The 23,920-nt window shown below is 37.7% G+C and overlaps 1 protein-coding gene across 2 annotated transcripts; it reads left to right on the top strand.

Moving 5' to 3' along the window:
- Positions 1-1,028: 1,028 nt before the first annotated feature.
- On the top strand, positions 1,029-22,635 carry nedd9.S (neural precursor cell expressed, developmentally down-regulated 9 S homeolog). 2 transcript variants are annotated; one of them, XM_018241008.2, is made up of 7 exons: positions 1,029-1,226; positions 9,306-9,722; positions 17,469-17,546; positions 18,670-18,762; positions 18,943-20,085; positions 21,463-21,552; positions 21,637-22,635. In XM_018241008.2, exons 1-7 carry the CDS (start codon positions 1,215-1,217, stop codon positions 22,144-22,146), a joined length of 2,343 nt encoding a protein of 780 aa, XP_018096497.1. In that variant the 5' UTR covers positions 1,029-1,214; the 3' UTR covers positions 22,147-22,635. The 2 variants fall into 2 exon arrangements, with proteins under 2 accessions (XP_018096497.1, XP_041423678.1); XM_041567744.1 differs by lacking the exon at positions 1,029-1,226 and adding an exon at positions 1,233-1,447.
- The last annotated feature ends 1,285 nt before the right edge of the window (positions 22,636-23,920 follow it).

The raw sequence follows: 23,920 nt of genomic DNA, 5'->3' as shown, positions 1-23,920 counted from the left end.
TCCCTTTATATTTCAATAAATCTCAGAATCAGATAGCATTCTATGAGGAGATTTGTGCTGCTCTCTTCCGCAGTTATTAACTGACCAGACAAACTCCCACAGCAACACACTGCCATCAAGAAAAGTGAAAACCTTGCCACGAGTAATGGTTCTAGCAGTTAACCTTGTGCAACATCTTATGTAGCTGTCTATACCAGGCAATAACACAAATGACCAAACCATGAGCACTTTTGTCCTTCCTCCCATTTTTGCCTGTGTTATCCTCCACCCTCTTAGATTGTAAGCTCTAAAGGGCAAGTACCTCCTTCCTACTGTCTTTTACCACGTGACACTTACTCTCTGCATGCTCATTTCTTTTATTTATGCTACTACTAGTCCTGCCAGTGTGACTACTTTTGTATCCTTGCAGTGCTTTATAAAGTTACCCATAAAAACGTGTGCCAAAAAGAACAACAGATTACATTAGAGTAAGTTATTTTTCAGTACCACGTGGTAATTTCTTAATAAATCATTACTGCACTTTAGAAAACAAACACTATTATATACTGTTTAAAAACAAAATGACTGATGAATAGTATAGGGCCAGCGACTGGATATCTTAAATCATTTTATCCCTCCGTCAAGCGAATTGGCTCCTATGATAGTGGATGTTTGTGAGAGCGCGCTAACAATAAATCCAGTCAGGAAGCAGCTCTGTCACAACGGCCTCTAAGAAACACCCCTTTGTCCCCAACGAAAGTATTTATTTTGGGAAGCTATATATCTTAAGGCTTTAAAATAAAATGTCAAGTTAAGACTCCTGCCAGGTCAAAGCAACACAACTACGTGACATGAGTCCGTTTATTTTTTTCCATGGCATTTTTTGCAAATGGAACCGAATCCTGATATAGACACATAAGCGCACATAACACACCGCAGCGTGCTGAGCTCTGAGCGCACTAAGGGGCGGGGACAGCAATGTGTGACGCGTTCAGCCTCCCTGGCCAATCGGAGGCGGTATGCAAATAGCTGTCCCAGCTTGAGTTTAGCAAACCCAAACAGATTTCAGATTGGTCCGTATGGTCCCCGAGTGCAGTGTTGCTGCTGGGTTTGCTTGAAACCGACTGATAGCTGCCACGCACTCTAACACCTTGGTCCGGAGTTAGCGCTGGGTTCTGAACTCTCCAATGTGGGTTGTGTAACTAGCAAGGGGACCCAGAGGAGATCCAAGAAGAATGAAGTACAAGGTGAGTTCATATTCCTACTGTATGGAGCTGATTTCGTCTTTTTTCTTTGACGTCTGCCAACTGCAACGTGTATATGTGAACTGCCAGTGTGTTTAGTAAAGGTACATTCATTACATGGGGCATTAATGCACATTTCTTTGACCTACTCTAGACTTAGGGTTTGGTGAAATTAAAGGAAAAGAATGTCTTACTTACTCCCAGACAAGAGCATATTTTACAAGGTAAATTTACTGTACAGGGAGGGGAGTCCGCCAGACTGTTGTGTATTCCCTTCCAACATTACACACTAATCCAGAGCAGACAGTACTGTCTCATTTGAGAGGCTCCAAGCCCTGGTTATTGCTCTTCATTAATGATACAGGCTCTGGATGCCTCCCAGCAGCATATTGGGGAATGAGGGATTTAAGTCTGACTTTGTAATGAGGCATTATGGTAAAGGTTAACATTGTGTGCCACAGCCCCAGAGAGTACTCTGCTGGCATCAAGCCATTATTGTGAAGGCTGACAAGAGCAAGGGCTATCTTGTGGTCACTACTATTCATACAGAAAATGGCACAGCATAATACTATACTAGTACTATAATAATACAGCATAATACATAGGCATATGCTTCAGCTCATTGTATCCCATCTTTTTTCTCTTAATATATATATGTATATATAAAATTGTTTCTACTCCCCAGATTGTTTTTGGGTGACCTGTTGCTGCCATAATCCCATGACACTGTTTTGTAGTTTTCCCTCTCTGCGTCTGATTATTTTTAGCTTCTGGTAGTATTGCATTTAGTGCATGGGATGTAGAAATTATTTTTTATACATGATGAGTCCTTCTTTTAAAACACAGAACTTCTAAATGTTGAAATTGTAGCAGGTATTCCCCATACACATATTTAACCCTGGATCAGCAGTCATGTTTGACCTTTTTATGAAGTGCACAGCAGTCATTCTTTTTTCTTTGCATACCCTATCCCAGGGATTCTTTATGTCAAAGATGCCTTAGAACAATACTGCCCTCCAGGAGACCTATAAGCTGAATGTGGCCCTAAAAGTGACTTTTATAGCCTCCAGTCTACTTCAGGGTGTATAACATCATTATAATTTAGCCCAAACTTCTGGTTTGGTGGAAACAGCCTACACAGTTAAAGCTGCTACAGGTTGGCTATTCCTGATTTAGATTTTACAAAGGGTTCAGCCTATCCACCTTTATTAACCAGAAGTCACCCCCATGTCCAACATCATATCTCTTTTCATTGGAAAGGGAGATTCAATAATAATCTGTATGTACCACAGCCCACAAGAAAACATTACTACACTCTCATGTTCTGAAATTGCCTAGAGACTTGAGGACTTTGCTAGGTCAGAATTCACATGTAGCAACAGGCTGCAAAAAAGAGGAATCTGACTGTTTCATGTAGCATTCATAAACCTCCTTCAGCATGACAGTGTTTCTAATGGGTGTGGGGTGTTAGCACTCCCTGGCATAGTAAGTCAGCTGAACTAAACCAGCATTCTAATATGCTTATTTTAGGCTTAAATGACTGGTTTAAATACTTAAAGATAATGGTATACAGGGCCGCCATCAGAAATCACAGGGCCCCATACGAAAAAATTTACTGGGCCCCCTGGGCTGCGCCCACCACAAGCCCCACCTACAGGTTCACCCTCCCCACCCCACAGGTCCACCCCCACTACACACACTAAAAAAAAAAACATTGGTGGCTATGGTTCCCACATGTTAATAAAAAAATATTGGTGGTCAGTGCCCCCACCATTGAAAAAAAACATTTGTGGTCAGGGCCCCCCATTTAAAAAAAACATTTGTGGTCAGGGCCTCCCATTAAAAAATATTGGTGGCTAGGACACCAGATGGGGGGAAAAAATTGGTGGCCAGTGCCTCCCCCGCCCCCAAGTTATAAGAAAATTGGTGGCCAGGGCCCCCTTAAACGTCCATGAAAAAAACTTGCCCTCCCAGAAGTTTAAAAACAATTTGGTGCCCAGGGCCCCACCACACAACAGGGACCACAAAGGGTTACCTTTAGGGGGGCCCTGCCATGTTGCACTTACTTCATTAGTGGGGCCCACCTGCTGTCAGTGTGCTGCCAACTACAGAAGGGAGGAGGGGAGCACAGGTGGCTGCATCTTCTTCCAGTGACATCATTTTCTTCCCTTATTGGTCACAGAATTTCAAGTCCTGGTAAAGTTGCATGGTGATTGGATGAGCGGGAGGAGAAGTTCAAACCTCAGCTAATCAATCCCTGAGCAGCTCAACCGGGACTTAAACTCAGTGACCAATAAGGGGAAGTAATGGACAGAAGATACAGTACCTCCCCTTGTGCTCCCGCCCTGCCTTCCCGAAGTCAGCAGCTCTCAGAAAGCAGGGGGGCCCGGCTAATCAGCGTGGCAGGGCCCCCCTTACCCTCAGGGCCCCCTACAACTCTCCCCCCTGATGGCTGCCCTGATGGTATACAAGGTTTTTGGCAACATACTAGGTTGTTCAGTGTAGGACTATTACAGGGGGTTTACTTCTCCTGTTATAGGTCCCACAGCTAAATGTTTGTATGCCCCCCCCCCATAAACCTTGGTGGAAACTTACCACTTGTGCTAACATATATTAAAGTTGTTAGAAATATCAGGCTGCCACTGTGCCCCCCTACACTTTTGGGATAACAATGCAGCCCCTGTGTGTAATCCTAATGACTGCCAGTCAGCAGTAAACTAAGCAGTCATGGGGTACCCACCATATTGTTGCTCTGAAGTTGTCACAATTTGGGTTTGGCTTGAATAGTTAGATTTCTCCCCAGAAAATACAACTCACTAAAACAAACTCATCACTGAACATCTGGAGGAGCTGTGAGGCAATAGTAAGTTGGAACTTGGGGTTTTCCAATTTCTCATAATGTAACCAGTCCCTGTAAATCCCAACTGCTTCTTGTGTGTGTGAAAATTGTGCATATGTAGATTGACCACACTTCTAGGTCTGCGAGATTTATTACTAAATCAATGCTGGATGTCTCAATTCTTTGATCTACTCTTGGTTCATCAAGTTAGGGAGAGTAGCTCTCGTTCTAGTTAAATGGTGACTTTTTAACTAAAGTGCAGAAACCGTTCTTGGAAAATAATTTGCCTTCAAAGGAAAACAACATGGTTTATGCTATTTTAGTTCACATCAAGTATAAGGTGCTGTGCCATTATTATTGCTGAAAAGTTCTGTTAGGACACTATGGGGAAAATGCAGTTCTGTATTTTGGTGCTTTCTGAGTAACAGATTTCTGATACTGTACTCCACACTGTTATTCTCTACAGAAACATTGTTACTATTTTAAATCATATTTACTTTACCATGTATTTCTAAGACTAAGATGACAGAAGCAAATTATTCTTTTGTTGTGAAAATGGGATTATCAGAGGCTGACAATATGCACAAGGAAAGTGAAGTGCCAAGGAAACTAATGCCGCCATACAAAAGACTTGTTGCCTAGGGAATGAGTGGCTCCATGCATTTTTCCCATGTACATGAGAAAAAAGAACAGTATGCACTTTGTATTGTTACTTTTGTTAGTGCTGACATTCTTGAATAATATACGTTTCATTTGTGTGTTATTACCGATATATAATCAAGACATTATATAGTAAATATACAGAGGGAATTATCAACCCCATTTACAAAAATATACAAATATTAGAAGTCACCAAGAATTTTCTGTTTTTGATGGTGGGGGCATACAATTGAATGCAGTTTGTTGCTTCTGTTTCATTTTTGTTTTATTGTATGACAAAAAAAGTCAGCTGAGAAGAAAATGGGATTATCTAGCCCACGATACATCATTCATCTGGCAGAATTCAGTAAATTGTTAAATAATGGTCCAGTTATGACTACCAGACTGTATCTATACTATGTAATGATTATACTGGCTAAGGTTAAGGTCATTATATTCAGTTGTAAAGTACAGATGATTATCCGTCCGAAATAGCAGTGTGTGTCTCTGCCCTGAAAAGTGTAATGGTCTATCATATTGGACACCTGCTTCAACTCCTTGGTCAATTCCTTTCTGTTGTTCTGGCATACATGGTAGAAAACCTAGAATCTATAAATCAAACAGGATTTGTTCCATTGAAAATCATAAATGCAAGTTCAATTTAAAAGCATAGATGTTCCTGTTGCACCAACTCACCTTTTTAACCAGGAATGTGTTATGTTCTCATGCCTTTGTGCTTTTTGTATGTTTAAGATCTCATTCAGAATAAGTTGAAGTGCAAACAAACGTGGGTGTCTATACAATGGAGCAGGTCTAAAGGTGTGGATCTTGTTACACAAATCTCTGTGTAGGTCATACTTGGCTGATGTGGAGCTACTAATGCCTTGAGGCTACTTTTATTCTAGGTATATAAGTAGGTTATATACAAGTATAAATTACTGCTGTTTCTAAACTTTTGTTTTAGGCCTTCGGTACTAGAAAAAAATGTGTTTTTTGGCTCCCCTAACAATCCGATTTACGAAGAACATGTTTATGTGTGTACACAGAGTAGGTCAAATTTGCATGTTAGATGTTGTTGGTCCTCTACTGAAATGTTACAGCTAATAGAGGAACAGCCCTAAAAAGGCTTAAAGGAACAGTACAACAAAATTTGAAAGTGTTTTGAAATAAAAAAAATATAACGTACTGTTGTGCTGCACTGGTACAACCAATGTATTTGCTTCAGATACTCTACAATAGTTTATATAAACAAGCAGCTGTGTAGCCATGGGTCAGCCATTCAAAGCTAAAAAAGGAGAAAAGGCACAGGATATATAGCAGATAACAGATAAACTCTGTAGTATACAACGTGATTCTTCAGAATACATCTGTACAACTGTATATTCTGTGCTTAAATGGCTGCCCCCCATGGCTACACAGCAGCTTGTTTATATAAACTATTATAGTCTTTCTGAAGCAAACACAACAATTGTATCAGTGCAGACCAAAATTACATTGAATTGTCATTCCATTAAAAAACTTAATTTTTTTGGTGTTACTGTTCCTTAAAACCTTCAGTTGTTTCCTCCTATTGACTTCAATGGGATCTGCCCAGTAGTGCTTTTTTAGTGCTTTTCTTCTGGTTCTGGTGTATGTTTTTGATATGGGAATGTACTTCCACCTGTACTTTTGCTTTGGTAAAAACATTGTGAGCTGCAGAAGAGATGTCACAGGCATTTTTGCACTGGGGTTTTCCTTCAGTGGAGAAGTAATACATGTGACGTGACCCACAGCCTGATGTGACCTAACATCCCATGCCTGATGTTACTAGATTGCACCTTAACCATGATAATATGTTAGAGCATGGTGGGAATTTTAGTACTGTAATGTTAGGGTAACCTGTAGTTGAACCATAAATAACCATAAATAAAATAACCATGATAATATGTTAGAGCATGGTGGGAATTTTAGTATTGTAATGTTACTGTAACCTATAGTTGAATCATAAATAACTATAAATAAAATAACCATGATGATATGTTAGAGCATGCTGGGAATTTTAGTACTGTAATGTTAGGGTAACCTATAGTTGAACCATAAATAAAATAACATCATACATTCAGTTAGTTTTGGGGGTGCACAATAAAACTGGAAACAAATGAGTAGAAAAGCAATGTTGCTGTCTTTAGGCATGTTCTAATCTATGGTGTTTATTAAGTGAAATTAGATGAAACAGTTCCTCCCAAGTGATAATACAAAATGCTCTGTCAAAGTTTCAGAGAAATATACAATTAATGAGTGATGTTGAAGATTGTAACTAAAGGATATTATTAGTTGGCTCTTTTAAATGACATCACTTGTGTGGGAGATGGTGTCCAACAATGATTTTGTGAACATATGCTATGTTTTCTGTGGGTTGGAGTAAAGAAAGAATGGAATGGCTATGGGAACACAAAGATAACATTTGAGTCCTGTAGGAAATCTGCCCTTTTCACTTACTAGATTGGAATGCCACAAGAATGGGCCCATGAATCATACACAAAGGACGCTGAAAAAAATGCAAGTGAGCCTTGGAACTTCAGTTTCTTTTCAATGAATGCCACTGTATTCTGGTGACATTTGAAAACCTAGGGCTACAGGAAGGGCTAAAGCATGAAACATAAAAGGAAAATAATCCCATTTCATTATTATTAGGCAAATGTTTAGCCACTCAGATTTACATCTGAAGCATGTTCATTTCTAGACTTATTTTGTGCACAAGTCTAGTGTTATTCCTTTCTGTCCTACTTAGTGAGATGCTTTTTTTCTGTGTGTGACAGTTAAAATGCAGAGGTATTTGGAAATTTCCACTGGGGTTTCTCAGTGCTAATTAGAAAAGAATTCTGTGTGTTCACAAAAATTACTGACACTTCCGATGCTTAAATTGTAATTGGCTGCGAAGATCTCTTAAGGTGGCCATAGACAGACAGATCCTATCGTACGAATCGAGGATTCGTATGATTTTCGGATCGTGTGTGGCATGTGCCGACATCTTTCGTCCGGCGGAGATTGGTCGTTTGGTCGATCAGTTAGGTTTGATTTTGACCCGACCGATCCCGCCGGAGCCCATGGCACATCGTAATCTGATCGTTCGGCCATATAATGACTGCAGCATTTACAATCAATTTTATGACAAAAGGATTTGATTAATTCATAGTATTCTGGATCAAAATAGGCAAGTATCTTAAATACAAATATACTTTTTGTTTAGTATGATTAATAACTTCTTATGTTCTGTTATTTAAGGTAGCCTTTAGAAAAAAACACCCTATATTCTGCTTTCAGTAAGTACATAATTACTCACCTTACCTTACAATCGCCTGGAGAAATGAACCTACATTTTCCCAAGCTGTTTTTTTTGCACTTTGATGTGGTTTGTTTTACTCATTATGAGATGACTTCTAGATCTCCAGATCTGATTGGTGTATTGCCCTATAAACACAATATGTATATATGTGTGTGTGTATATATATATACACACACATGTGGAAGATAGCGACACTCACAGGACTTTGTTGATGCAAACAAAGGGAATATTTATTGGAACTCAACGTTTCGATCCCTCACAGGGATCTTCGTCCTGACGGAAACACTGAAGCTTATAATTTTTTAAGGGCCAGTTTGTCCACAAAAAGCAAATTTATGCCTTATGGAAACAGTTCAGAGAGCATAATAAAGGCCACAGAGGGATTACAGGGGCGTGGGCCCCTCTTTGTCAGGAACTTGATGCAACTAAATGACTGTAAGCCTATTATGACACAGTAGAAAATGGAGCAAGTCTTCCTTCTTATTGTGCCTAAATTACTTTGTCATATGTGCCATCGAGCTTGGCTGAGAATATTGTGTTCTGTTACTGGGCCCAACTTCCTCATATCAGAATCTGAAAACACATCCTTGTGGTATTTTGGAATATGTACCTGCTTCATAAACAGTGTAATAAAGCAATAATAAGGCTGAAAGGGTTCATTCAGTAACAATATGTGACACATAAAGCATTGCAATATTTATTTGCTTGGCCCTTAAATTCTATGATATTCCTTTACAAGATGCTAATTTAGACATAGGAAAACAAGCCATTGACAATCGGGTTTATTTGCTTGCTTAAAGTGTGAGCTGATAGCAACAAAGGAGCTGTGGGAATATTCATAATGAGATAGCTTTCTATGGTGATCTAGGTTGTGTTAGCATACTCCCAGATAGGTGGTCAAAAACAACTAGGGCACAGATAAATAACTGTCTAGTGACACTTTCTCGTGGGAAACCTGCCAAGTGTTTATTTATTCATGCTAGTTTAATATGTAGATAAAAAGTGTTTTTTTTTCTACTATATTTTTAGTGCTCAACACAGGGTTCCATTTCCTTGACACCTAATAGCTTTGGGACAGCTTCTTGAGACTATGTAAAGGAACATGGGACTAAATAAAAGCTTTGTTTTCACAAATCCCCTTTATACTAGATCATAATATTACATCCGTTCTCTGTACATATGTGAAATATTTATATAATGATACTAAAATGAATCCTGTGCATTTAAACATGTTCCTGCTTCTATAATTCATTTTTGTTCTATAATCGTTTCTATTTAGAATCTCATGGCAAGGGCCTTGTATGATAACGTGCCAGAATGTGCAGAAGAGCTGTCTTTCCGTAAAGGTGATATTTTGACAGTGATTGAGCAGAACACTGGAGGACTGGAAGGTTGGTGGCTTTGTTCATTACATGGCCGGCAAGGCATCGCACCCGGAAATCGATTAAAGCTGCTCATTGGCCCTGTTTCAGAGACCTATAAACATGAAAACACAAAACAAGAGGTGCATCCTCAAAATGTTTTACCTCAGCAAATCTACCAAGTGCCACAGGCCTCTCACCAAGACTCTGTTTATCAAGTCCCACCTTCCCAACACAATCCAGTTGTCTGTAAGGTGTCCAGAGTCTATGCTTCAGAAGATAAAAAACCTATGACAACTTTACCAGGAAGCATGGATAGTTCTCCAGGTAACAAAGTAAGTATTCATTTTATTTATTTCCTGTTGGTGTTTGAAATATTTGCCAAAAATGTGCTTATTAAATAACTAATTAAATAATAATTAAATATCACACAGACTTATCTTTGCTTTTATAGATTCCATGGAAATTCATGAAATCTATTTAGCACCACAGACATAAACAAATTCATGTGGAAAATGTAATTTACAAAGTAATTTTACTTGAATAAAAGTTATTTCATCTGAACATTATGATACCAGCTTATACTGGCAAGGAGGTCAGACATTTTCCCATCTTGACTTAGGCTGTCGCTTGCAGAGCTAGGTAATGTTTCTTGTGGGACTTGACTGTCTGCCTACAAATTCTTAAGCAGTTTAAAGCATTTTTGGAAAACCAAGATTCGCATGTGGTGTTTTCCTTTCATAATAGCATCTTCTCCTTTTCTGAGCAGCAGCTTCTGTTTTTGATCAAAGCCAGGTGTATGAATGCTAATCAGACAATATACATTTCCCACTGAACGATTAACTATAAGATCTTTGTATTGTCTAGTACTTTTATCTAGACACACCTCTTTTCATGCACATCCCTTTGTTAAAGATTTCAAATACAGCTGGGACGACTAATACATTACAATAACTTGTACACAAAGCCCCAAACAGTAGGGCAATTCTTTGTGAATGGTTTATCGTGGGTGTTACAGCTACTTCCATTAGAATTGGTGTTAATCTTATAAATAGTCTTATGAATATTTTTTTTGTGAATCATTCAATAAAATAGCATGAGCTAGAATAGAAAGTTACCCACTTACAATAGGGTGATTTCACATAGTGTGGGTATTTCATTTATAGTATAATTGTATTTTGACATAATTTAAAATTGGATGTGTCCCAATAGTACATTTGTAGCCTGCAAATATACCCAGGGCTTACTTAGCGTGCCAGCAGTTCATGGGCTGCCTAGTTCACTCCTTTTGACAACAAGAATCGGTTGCAGCTCTGACGCAGCTAAAGCTCTGTGAGAAATACATTTCAATCAATAGTTAGTTAAACAATATGAGATGCAAATATTTGAAAGAACAATTTCTGTATAGCAGGGATTGTATAACTTGCCAGATTGCTTGTAGCTCAACATAGATTATAAAGCGGAAGGTGTGACACCTGATTTATGTAACAATATTGTGCACAATAAAATGCATCCCTTGAGGTTTCTATACAAATAAATAACCGTTCCATTTGTTCCACAAGTTTAATTACATTTTCCAAAATATTCTTATGTCAGATTAGCCCTATTTATGTTATGGTATCTACTGCAGATCAAGAAGAATATGATATCAACACTGTTATCTAAAACCAAGCAAGCATTAGAAATGAAATTGTGGTAATACCCAATAAAATCCCATAACATAACACTGTCGCATCTCTATTTCAGTGCCAATTGCTGGGACCTGATCAGGCAATTGTCTCTCAGAAACATGGAGTGCTCCTGCAGGTCCAAACAACTGCCATTGAAATACCCAGTGTACATTCTTAACACACTTTCGAAGGTTTTAGTTATTTGTAAATGTATTTGCATCTAAAATTAATGTCTATCTGTTTATATTTTCTGCCTGGCTCTGACTCCTGAAACAATATTGCAAGTAAAGGTGGCCATACACGGAGAGATCTGCTCGTTTGGCGATGTCGCTAAACGAGCGGATCGCTCCCCGATTTGCCACAGCATTACATCATGGCTTAAAAAGCATACCAATTTTCCTAAATTATTCATAATTGCTTTAAATATCTTTTAATTCTTTCGTACAAACAAAAGTTTCAAAAATTACATGTTGGTTAAAGCATGTCTGGAAATGTTGTAATTATGGCCAAAATTTCCTTCATGTTTTCTTTTTGTGGGGTTTGGATTCATGTTATTTAGTTAAAGAGTTGTGTACTTGTATATCTGATACAAACTAGTGTGCAAGGGAACCATTCTGTTGCATGCTTCAAAACTGTATGTTTCCAGACTCTTGATTTAATATATTCTGATTTAAACTGCCATACACTTAGTATGACTTTTTTGATAGCTCTGAACACATATTCTCCATAGTAGTAGTCTCTTTTAGGCCTTATCTCAATACAGACAAAAGAAGACAGGTTGTATTCATGCTACAAGGCATTGGGTGCCTTACTGCAAATGTTAACATTGCTATATACTGAAATAACAAATTTAAGGGACACCAATAGGCTAAGATTCTTTTCTCTTGTTAAATCAAATATTCTCTACATGTAAGAGTATGCCAGTGTGGACGTGGAGCATGTACAAGAGGGTAGTGGTTTACAGTCCTAGCAATATGAAAAAAAACCTGTGGTGATAATAGGCATCTTCTATCACCGCTTATATAACTGAATTGATAACTCGCAAGGGGAAAGGTTGTCCATATTGTTCATTTTGCTTCTTAAGCAAGGTGTAAGTAATTTGCTCTGTACTTTGCCCTGTCTGCTGTCAGGCTGGAAAGGATTAGCATGTTCACCAGTATACATTAGCTTTTAAAAAGTACATTTGCTAACATGCTAACACTGTAAAATAATGTTAAAGGCAGAGATAATTTAAGTTAATAAATAAAGTAATACTAAAAGTTAGTCTGAAATAACACCTTTTTGTGTATTATTTACCCCATCGCCAGTTCTCTTCATGAGACATTACTTTTGAGTAAACAAATGATATCAGTGCTACATTGAGTCCAGACTGAGCAGGCTTTTTTTAGCATATGCATGGCTGAGAGGGGAAGGCTAGTTTAACAACATTCACTGTTGTTTTTGGCCACACAAGAGAAATATTCAGCCTCAGAATAAACAAACCAAAGGAGCCTGCAGGTTCCAGCAAGAAGTAAACACCATATGTTTTATTCTGCCCATTTGGTTTCAGAGGTAAATGCTCCAACATCCACAGTTACCGCACAGAGTACAGATCCTAACAGTCCTTAAGTGCAGTAATGTGAGATGAATGAATGTTCCAAGGAAGGAGCATTTATATAAATAATATTTCCTCAACTTTCCATTTAATTTAAGTTTATTGTGAGGAAAAAATATGAAATTCAGCGTCCAAACAAAATGGCCAGTTATTTGTGGCGAGCTTCACTGAAGATTAGCATTTATAAAGTCTTATAAAATTGTTATTAATGCATTTTATATGCTTGATGGTTCAACACTTCCAGACTGTGCTTCAGATCATTAAAGCAGCTACATGATTTTGAAACAAGATAACACACCATTTGACTTGCTTATAGAAGCTGAGCACCTGCTGTTGTCGCAACAGGTGTATTCTTTAAAGGCTTTTAATTAAAAAAAATGAAAAGGCTTTTAAAATGTTATAAATTCCACCCACACAGTGGTAACTATTTAAGAATCACTATTGGTTCTATGAAAGAGAGAGTCAATTTAATGAAAATAAACCCACACAATATCTGCTTTTGTAATTAACCATGTACAACATAATTCAAGCAGAGTATTTAGGGAAAATTAGTTTACCTTGGTAATAGAGCCATAGCTTTATCAGAAAGGTCTATATGAATACACTAGTAACCCCTCAAAGTAATGCTGCTCTGATTCCTCTGTCAAAAGAAACACAGCATTTCTTTCCTTCTATTGTGTACACATGGGCTTCTGTATCAGACTTAAACCTCCAGGGCTTGGGCTTGAGCATGCTCAGTTTGCTCCTCCCTCCTCCACTCCCTGCTGTAATTTGAGCTCAGAGCTATAAGTGAGCAGGGAGAGGCTCTGGCAGGAAGTGATGTCACAACAAGCTAAAATGGCAGCTGCCAGCCTAAACAAACAGAGACAGGGTCTAGAGTTGTTTACTCAGGTATGGAAAAGAATTCAAAAGAAAAAAATGGCATTCTAGCTTGCACTGTTGTAGCTAATCTATTGGCAATAAACTGCCTTGGTAGCTGTCCTTTTTCTTTAAAAGAGGAGATCATTCATGTAAAGGGGAAGATGCAGCAAGATCTCCTGATCCAAGTGACAGAAGAAATTAATATCCTGCATTGGAAGCTCCTTACAAAATCATAAATGCACAAAATTCACATTGAATAGCTTAGTAAACCACAAACATGTCTTGTAAAGTGATAAAATGGGAAATATCTTGGAATCAGTTTTTGCACTGCCAGATTTAAAGTCGTATTTCAAGCTGCTGCTTTGGTTTTTTTGGCTGGAGGAAAAGTTGCTCTTGTCATTTGAAAAAACCCTGCCCTGGTCCGTAAGGAGTGACAGCTGAGCCATGGCAAGAGGTCAGGTCTTCCCTGTGATCTCGGTTCAACTTACAGGCAGTGTCATCTTGTCCCTCTGCTATCTGGAGTTGGTTACAGAAGCTACAGAGAAAATGGCTTGTTTCACTATTGTTTTCTCACACAAGATCCTCTCTTGTTCTCACCCTGCGTGCCCATGGGAAACCAGATTCCCACTATAAGCTGAATGAACTGTAATGTGAGCAACAGGAACTGAGGGAACTTTCTTTATATTAAGATGTTGACGGGGCAATGGCGCAGTAGGCTGCATTTCTACAGTTTTATATTTGATCTTTGCCACTCCTGACATCTGTCCTTTCATGTATAAAAGGCTGTGTAGTTCAGTTCAGTACACAGGAACCTGCAAACACTGATATTCCCATTAAGTTTATTGATTGGAGTTTTCTTTTGCTTGGGGCGAAAGCCCATAAAGTGACAACAAAAGAGAACTGTTGGCATTGATATACAAAGCTTGTACGTAAGGCTATAAAAAGCCAGACAAACATTTTTTTAAATATTGTAATTAGGCGATGGCTAATCTTCAACACTCCACTTCTTCTGATGGAGAAGGCTGATAATTGCAGTTCTTCAACTCCTGTTAATGAAAATATAGCTGAATATATATTTATGAGGCTAAAGCTATTTCTATCATTTTCTGCCCAGCCTGAAACCCCTTCTGTTGAACAATTCCTTTGCCTATCTGGGTCCTGGGGGTAAAGTTCATTAGCCAATAGCCAGCCCTACTTTCTGCTTCTCATGGCATACAAATTCTGTTCAGTTTATAGAGATTTCTGTTACATAAACACACTTCCACTGAGGACAATAGGCTGCAAGTTTGAATGCCAGTGTAGCGTGCAGGAATGTAGGCCAATGTTATTACTTATAATGCACAAACAAGAGAGATTACAAGCTTGGAATGCAGTGTTCTGTGCAATCAAGTGACTGAAAGAATCCAGTTAAAATGTTAATAAATCAACAGGCCCGGATTTGTTGAAAGGCCACCAAAGCCCGGGCCTAGGGTGGCAGGATTTTAGGGGGCGGCATATTGCCCAACTACACCCACATTGGTTCAGAAACACAGGGGATATGCAGGAGATACAATAGTTTTTTGAATTTCCCGTGCCCCAATCCCCATTGCTCGGGTCCCTCTGATAAAAATTTGCATGAATAAAGGGGAGGGGATGGGGGCGACGAACGGCAGTGGGCCTAAGGGCGCCCGCTATGTAAATCCGGCCCTGTAAATGAAATAGCTAAGGGCAGAGACAGACACGAATATTTGGGGAGATTTAGACGCCCGGCGACTAATCGCCTCTTCTTTGGGCGACTAATCTCCCCAAAAAGCCTTCCTGCTGGCAAGAAACAAAATCGCTGGCGGGATGCCACTCGGAGCGCTTTGTTTTCCGAAGTCTCCTCGGCTATTTAGATTCTAGCCGGCGGGAAGGCTTTTCAGGGAGATTAGTCGTCTGAAGAAGAGGCGATTAGTCTACCCGAATCTTCGTGTCTGTCTCTGTCCTTAGAGTTCATTAACATGAAAGTCTGGAAGTACAGTCCAAAACACAGAGGGAGGTGAACATGTACGCATAGAAAGAATGGAATTTGTGCTGGAATCGACTTGTTTTTTGTCCTTTTGTGTGACTCTATAGAATAAGTGAACATTCTACTGGGGAGCAGGGGGGGTATGTATTATAAAAATTAAATATAAAGCATATGGAAAATATTATTATTATATTTAGAAGAGACCAATTTTTACATGGTAAATCTTGTATATGCATTAGTTAAATATTTTGGAATTTGTAGTATTGTTATGGAAACAGATCCTGTTGCTGGGTTTGCAGGGGCATCCATTGACCTGTACTGAAGCTGTATGTGATTTATGAAGCATTTCCATGCACACTATCATAAGTTGTGAGACACCGCAATTTGTTTTCACGTCAGTCAATGCAATGTGAGTGTACCCCCTTCACTCATAGATCTATGCCTACATGAATTCTGTATACATGGGGATAGATGGCTGTTTGTATTCACTGCACTGAGAATCACTTACATGTCTGATTAGGTTTGGCATGTTTTTCCATTTGGAGAGACATAGACAGTGAATAGTTTAATAGCTATGTTATAAAACAATGTTGCATTTCAGAAAGTATGATTGAACTTTGGTTAAGAATAAATTGCACTGACCTCATCTATACTTACTTGAGTCTATCTTTTTATGGTTAGTGGTACTTGGCATAGGAATAATGTTAAGCCTGTAATGTTTCACACCCATAATTACACAGTGCAGAATGCTGTGACTTTCTGCCTGCGTCAGTGCTTCCCAGCTGAATACATGCAGACTTTTGTGTGTGGCTGCTGAGGCTTCTTAACCCCTCACTTAACAAGATTAGTAGCTGTGGAAATATAACTGTCAAAGGTAAAGACATAAACATATTACTTGAAAGTACATGTATGAAATCTATTATATGGAATGTGTTGGACCTTGAGTTATCCAGATAAGGTGTTTTTACTGTAGTTTGGATCACCATACTTTGTCTACTAAAAGAAAAAAAAACTAGGGATTATTTTGCAACCAATATTGGATGTATGCTAGTTTATTGTCAAGGTTTCCAGATAAGAAGTCCTATACATGAAATAGACAATTTGACATCCATATCCCTCAAAAACATAGTGTATTTTTGTCTTTTAAGCAACTTTATTTTTTCATAGTTCATTACAGTAGTTAACTTTCAGTCTCACTGAAAATGAATGGAAAATTTCAATTTTTGTTTGCATGCAGCTTTTCTTTCTGTAAAAAAAAAATACTTCTGCAACAGATCTGCGAGTGTTTATTCAAATATGCTAGTGCTCCAAGAATATAAAACACACTCTCAGAAAAAGTCAAATGAGTGTTTTTTCCGACAATCAAATTTTTTCTTAAAGGGGTGGTTCACCTTTAAAGTAACTTTTATTATGTTATAGAACGACCAATTCTAAGCAACTTTTCAATTGGTTTTCATTATTTATTTTTTATGGTTATTTGTCTTTTTCTTCTGATTCTTTGCAGTTTTCAAATGGGCGTCGCTGTCCCCTTCTAAAAAAACAAATGCTCTGTAAGGCTACAAATGTATTGTTATTGCTACTTTTTATTACTGATGCTTCTATTCAGACTCTCTCCTATTCATATTCCAAACTCTTATTCAAATCAATGCATGGTTGCTAGGGTAATTTGGTCCCTAGTTACCAGATTGCTTAAAATGCAAATTGAAGAGCTGCTGAATAAAAAGATAAATAACTCAAAAACCTTCAATAGAAAAAATGAAAAAAAATGAAAACCAATTGCAAATGATCTCAGAATATCACTCTCTACATCAAACTAAAAGTTATCTCAAAGGTGAACAACCCCTTGTTAGATCTGCCTCTCATTATATATTTTTGCAATGTTTCTGTGCTATCTGGCTACAAATTCTACTATCTGCTATCAAATAATTTGTATTTTAAGAATCATGTTCTGGGTTTTTGTAATCTTTAGGTCACATGCCAGCCAAGGATGCCAGCTTCACAATGGCAAACAAATGTCTATGACGTTCCTCCTACTCGACCTCAAGGGGTATGTATACAATGAATATTTTTTGACTGAGGTTGACTTGCAATTGTCTCTAAATATTTAAATTGCACTACTTTTGCCAAAAACTGAGATGTTATTCTCACACTTTCATTTGATGGGCCTTAAAATTAAATTTTTGATAGAGGCTCAGTAGTGGCTCGATACATCATTCCTGTATTTCCGTGGACTTTTGTAACTTAAAGCTAAAGTATGTTTTTATAGGAGCACAATCATTTAGAAATTATTTGTTAGAAAATCAGAGCATTTCCTTTGGCATGACAACAAAAGCCAAAATAAGAATATGTTTAATATATACATACATTGCAAGCAAGTGACCTATAATAAGATGACACATCCTTTCATTTTTTACAATTAGCAAAGAGAAGTCATAACCAAGGAAGGTAGAAAGAAAAATCAAATGAAGAAAATAGTATTGTAGAGAGAATGCATGCACATAATGTTAACTTGAACTGTTGTTTGCTTATCAAGCAAAAGTTAGTAAAATGTTGGAACACAAAATAATAAAGCAAAAATAACAACAATTGATCAGTTTTGATCAAACATATTCTAATTAGCTGAGGTTGGTATACCATTCTTATATCATCTGTACTGCCATATCAGTTGAGAAGCATCACTAACGGGGGAATGTAATAAAAGTCGGTAACGGAAAAACTATTCGCAATGCGAAAAGTTATGCCGTTGCAAAGAAATTTTGCGTGAATTTAATATAGCTTTTGCAGAAACTGTTGCCACTTCCGACAGTGGAAGACCATTTGCAAATTTTATAGTTGGCGCCGATGCACAGTCAATGTAATAAATTTCTCACCGAAAAAGTCATTATGTTTGCTCCAAAAGATTACGACACATTCAAGCACTTCTTAAGAGTGTGCAATTATAATTCGCAATTTACAATTATAATTCGCAATGCAAAAACAGTTTAAGGAACAATATTGCATTGCGAGATGTGGTTTTTTAGTCTAATTGGTGCAAATTGTTTTGCTCTTTGCGACTTTAATTACATTCCCCGTAAAAGTCTAAGCAGCAATCATGAAAAACAGATCAGTAATTTTCAAATGTCCTCTTTAAAGTAAATTTTAATAACGTTTGGAAATCTTATTTTCATCAGGTGTATGATGTGCCAGTAACTGTGAAAGGTTCAATGTATTCAAGCTCACCCACCAAAGATCAAGGAATTTATGATGTTCCTTCGTCACAAGCGGTAGGTAACAAAGAATCCATGAAGATGCCGCGCATTAAGTAGTTGTTTTGAAAATAACCTAGACATATTTCATTTTGCACTCCAGCTAGCTGTAAACATTCATCAGCTGGGCTTTTCATTTAGTATGTAACAAGACTACCCTGATTTGCTGTTTAATTATGGAAATGCTTTCATTTTTAGGTCTACAATACCTTACCACCCAACAATGGGAAGATGTATGACTTTCCACCTTCAAGTAAAAAGACAGCAGAACCTACTTATGATATCCTTCCTCCAAGTTCTACAAGCTTTTCTCAGGAGAAAAGCCGCAAACTGAGCATGGTAACTTCACCTCAGCTAGACACTACAAGGAAATCAAGTGTTTATGACTTTCCTCGCAGCCAGCAAACTCAACTTCAGACAGATGATTATGACTTCCCACGAGGAATTCAAAGTGAAAATTTTGTTTCAGATGGCCAAGATGGGGTCTATGACTTCCCCCCACAGGCACCAGAGAATATTAAAGTTGTACAAGATGTAACTGATGGTGTAAATCGGTTATCTTTCTCAAGCACTGGAAGCACAAGAAGTAACATGTCAACATCTTCCACAACATCTAAGGAGTCATCTGTGTCTTCATCCCCTTCACAAGACCCAAAGTTACTTTTAGATCCAGACACAGCCATAGAAAAACTTTTAAGGTTACAACAAATGGTGGAAGTATCTGTATCTCAATTAACAGCTTTTGTTAAGTCAGAATGGCGCTCTTATAAATACATGGAGAGGCATATCAATGAGATTCATAGTGCTGTGGACCATGTTGAGCAGTGTCTGGGTGAATACCTTCAGCTTGCCAAAGGGGCCACAACAAATGCATCTTACTTACAGGAAACTGGCCTTTATAATAAAATAAGGAGGGAGTTCCAGCGGTTGGCTGATTCTCATCATATTCTCAACCAGACATGTCAGGATCTGAACAGTTGTAATTGGTCTATAAATGTGCTTGCTTTCAACAAAGCAAATAACAAATGTGATAGTCTGGAACGTTTTGTCATGGTGGCGAAGACAATCATAGATGACGCCAAGCAACTTTCCACCACAATCACTATTAATGCAGAACTTTTATTTAAGCAGTCTACTACAATCTGCCATAAAAAGATACCATCCGATTCCATCAGTTTCAGCACAGACTACATGGGCAACACATCTCAGCCCCAGCTTATACATGATGATATACAGAGCAAGATGCTTCCTCACGTGTTAAAAGAGCAACCTTTAAAATACAAGAATCACAATGGTTCCTTAAGGAGCTGGATGGATGACTATGACTATGTGCATTTACAGGTGATTAATTTTATATATTGTTCTGTATACATGAGCTATTATACTACAGTTTGCAGTTCTATGGTAGATTTACTGTACATTGCTTAAGAACAGTATAAAAATTCTGCTTTAAATTTTAAACAGCAGTATATATATGTGTCACTATGAGCACCAAAGTATTAACAAAAAAGTAGATTTAATATTATGGATAAACTGAAAGTAGAAACAATGTCCACATGTAATTATGCACCAAGAATATTGCTTTTCATTTATGTTTCTAAACCTTCCGTGTCTGACCACAGATACCATTTTCAGGTGTAATTATTGTCAGAGGATTAACATGCAATATTTTACAAATAAATCATTACTGTGTGTTGCTTCTACACATAACAGGAAGCCCTGCTTTATATCTAGCGTAGAGGTGTTGTTATTCCTAAGTAAATGGACAGAGAATAGAACATAACACATAGGAATAGAACCAAGCCTCGAGTGACACTCCTGCAGGGGAGGCAAATAGCAACTGGCAGCACTTTACTTGCACTCAACAAAGCACATGTAACTTTAACACCTGATCTTCAGTAAAAGACACTCAAGCAAAAGACAGATTGATCCTGAGACGAGATTGTCATTTTATTGAGTATTTATAGCTATATATTCCACTTTCTACCTTCTAGACTGCCATTCACTCCAGTATCTGATTGATATGTTAAGTGGTACCTTAGCAAGCAGATTTCTGAAATGTTGTTAGAGGCACTATAGACATGTGGCAAGGTAAAAACTTTGCCCCAGGCACCACTGTACCGAGGTGGCAGAAAGCCTCTTCTGGTAAGTTAAAGGAGAAGGAAAGCTACCAAAGCAGTTTATTAGCAATAGATTAGCCACACTAGTGCAAGATATAACACTATATTTGCAATTTACTATATTATACAATACCATACCTGAGTAAACGGCTCTAGAAGTTCTCTCTGCCTGAGTATCTCCCTGCTCACTCTTAGCTCTGGGCTCACAGCAGGGAGGGGAGAAAGGTGGAAAGAGAGGAGCAAACTGAGCATGCTCAAGCCCTAGCCCTGGAGGTTTATGCTGAAAACAAAAAGCCCATGTGCACACAATAGAAAGAAAGAAATGTTGTGTTTATTTTGACAGATGACTCATTACTTTGAGGGTTTACTGGTGTATTTATATAGATGTTTCTGATAAAGCTTACTTCATTTTAGCCTTTCCTTCTCCTTTAAAAACAGAAATTCATATGTGGCCCCCCTTGATCCCCTTCTGAGGTTAGCGTGGGGGTGAATGCAGGTGGCAGCATTCCCTGGAACGCCTCTGTCTATTGTTGATTTGTTTTTATTGTTTTAAAGAAACAAAACTACTGTAAATGATCAATTACATTTTATTTGTTAGGGGAAGGATGAGTTTGAAAGGCAGCAAAGGGAACTTTTGGAGAAGGAAAATATCATAAAGCAGGGAAAACCACAACTGGAACAGTATCAGGTATGTACAAAGCCTTTGTGATTCTAAGTCTTTGTAAAAGAAGGGGCTAAACAGTTACTGAGTTTTTTATTATGTGTGTTTCAGCTTAACCAATTCCAGCAGCTGGAGCAAGAGATTATTATACCTGTGGAAAACGATATGACTAAGTGGAAATCACCCCATGGCATCCATGCAGAAAATAGTTATCTTGTGCCACAAGAAAAACGACTACTTTCTTTTTACTCAAACCAGTGTGAGACACTCTTCATTTCTCTCCTGAATGCAATCGATGCCTTCTTCAGCTGCATGAGCTCAGGACAGCCACCACGGATATTTGTTGCCCATAGCAAGTTTGTCATCTTGAGCGCCCACAAACTAGTATTTATTGGGGACACGCTGGCCAGGCAGGTGGTCACACAGGACATATGTAAAAGACTCATGAATTCCAGCAACCAGCTTTGTGAACTTCTTAAGACAATTGTAATGGCTACCAAAATGGCTGCGTTAAACTATCCAAGCTCCTCATCTTTGCAAGAAATGGTGGACAGAGTAACTGAGCTGTCTAATCAAGCACAACTCTTCAAACTTTCTTTGGCACAGATGGCATCCTTATGAAAAGATTGGTGTATATTATATGTATATTATGGTCAACATAAAAAAAGATTCCTTCAGTGTATGCTTGTAAATATATATTTGTAGATATTTTTCTATATTGATAAAAAGCAATTACTTTAGCAAAAGAGTATTATATTTTGATTATTTTATGATATTAAACTAACATGTATGTTACATGGCAAACATTCCTCATATACTTCCCAAAAAGCACCTTAAGTTTTGTGAAGAATAGTTTTAAGGTTTACACAATGTCGACAAAATGGAACGTCATTTTTTTAATTGTTTTTTTTGGGGGGGGGGATTATTTTCATATAATATGCAGTGCGCCATTTAGACATCAATTTACTTGGTGCCCTAAAAATATTCTAGTTGGCAGCTCCAAGATTGATATTGCAAGATTAGAAATCAGTTTCTTGTTGAGAGATGCACTGTCATTTTAAATACCGTAGTTATGTTTACAAAAGGAAAAATGAACATATTTATACAAAACTATGCTTTGATGTGTCTTTATTCATTATATATATTTTTTATGTTGTGCCTTTTTTTTTCATTATACATTTCACTGCCAGAGATCCACTTCATCAGCAAAGATGTTTAATATTGCTACAACTTCAAAAAATAGAAACAATTTATATTTATTGTACATTTTAATATCAGTATTTAGGGACTTTGTTCATTGATAACTGTATAAGATGCAACAATGTATGTGTTTAATGGGAAAATTATTTGAATTCCATAACTAAATATATATATGGCTGGATTCCAGACACATGCCGACCATTAGATATATGTAATGTTGCATTGAATAGTGGTGCATTTACTAGAAGTTGACACAAAAATTCATCACAAGTGTCCTCTGCTAGAAACATTGGGCAGTTGTGTGTTAACATATTCTTTGTGTAATAGTTAACATTGTATTTCATCACATGCAGCAATCATATCTTTTTCCAGTTGAAGGTGTTTCAGTGTCTGTAACTATATCTTATATACACAGTAAATGTTCCTTTCACAAGTAAAATGAATATTTCATTGTTTAGAGAAGCGGTATCAGTTCTTTCATGTTGCAGCCCTCAGAGAACATGTATGAGCACATTTATTAAAGATCAAACTAGGGAATCCAGGAAAGTGTTAACCATAATATATTCAGGAATGTGTAACCAACTGACTTATTTATAAATTCACACACACACACATATATATATATGTATATATATATATATATATATCATCATCATCATCATTTATTTATATAGCGCTGTCAAGATACGCAGTGCTTTACTGCAGTTATAGCAAACAGGGAATAAATGGTGGCTAACAGACAAGGATTACAGAGTACAATGGGGTTTACAAACTAAAAGGTTAGGGTACAATTGAGACATTAGGATTATATAAACACTTTGTCATTTTTGATACAGCAATGATTAATTAAGGTACAACGAATAGGCCTCTTTAAACAGATGGGTCTTTAAGGAGCGCTTGAAAGTTTGGAAGGAAGGAGAAAGTCTGACAGCTTGTGGCAGAGAGTTCCAGAGAAAAGCAGAAGCCCGAGAGAAGTCTTGTAGACGAGAATGGGCAGAAGTGACCAGAGGAGAAGTGAGGCGAAGATCAGAAGCAGAGCGTAGGTTTCGTGAAGGAGTGTATTTGGAGATTAGAGATGAAATATAGGGAGGGGTTTCATTATTAAGGGCCTTGAATGTGAGTGTAAGTAATTTGAATTTGATTCTAGAAGAGATTGGGAGCCAGTGAAGGGACATACAAATGGGAGCAGCTGATG

This window comes from Xenopus laevis, chromosome 6S (assembly GCF_017654675.1).
Source record: "Xenopus laevis strain J_2021 chromosome 6S, Xenopus_laevis_v10.1, whole genome shotgun sequence".
NCBI classification, from domain to species: domain Eukaryota; kingdom Metazoa; phylum Chordata; class Amphibia; order Anura; family Pipidae; genus Xenopus; species Xenopus laevis.
Note: the sequence above shows the minus strand (reverse complement) of the source record. Positions and strands in the feature narration are given on the sequence as shown.

Bases quoted from the DNA above. Each gene is read 5' to 3' on its own strand.
- nedd9.S (XM_041567744.1), top strand. From the start codon at position 1,409: ATGTCTTACTTACTCCCAGACAAGAGCATATTTTACAAG. The intron at 1,448-9,305 runs GTAAATTTACTG...GTTTCTATTTAG, and splicing joins ACAAGAGCATATTTTACAAG to AATCTCATGGCAAGGGCCTT. The intron at 21,553-21,636 runs GTATGTACAAAG...TGTGTGTTTCAG, and splicing joins CACAACTGGAACAGTATCAG to CTTAACCAATTCCAGCAGCT.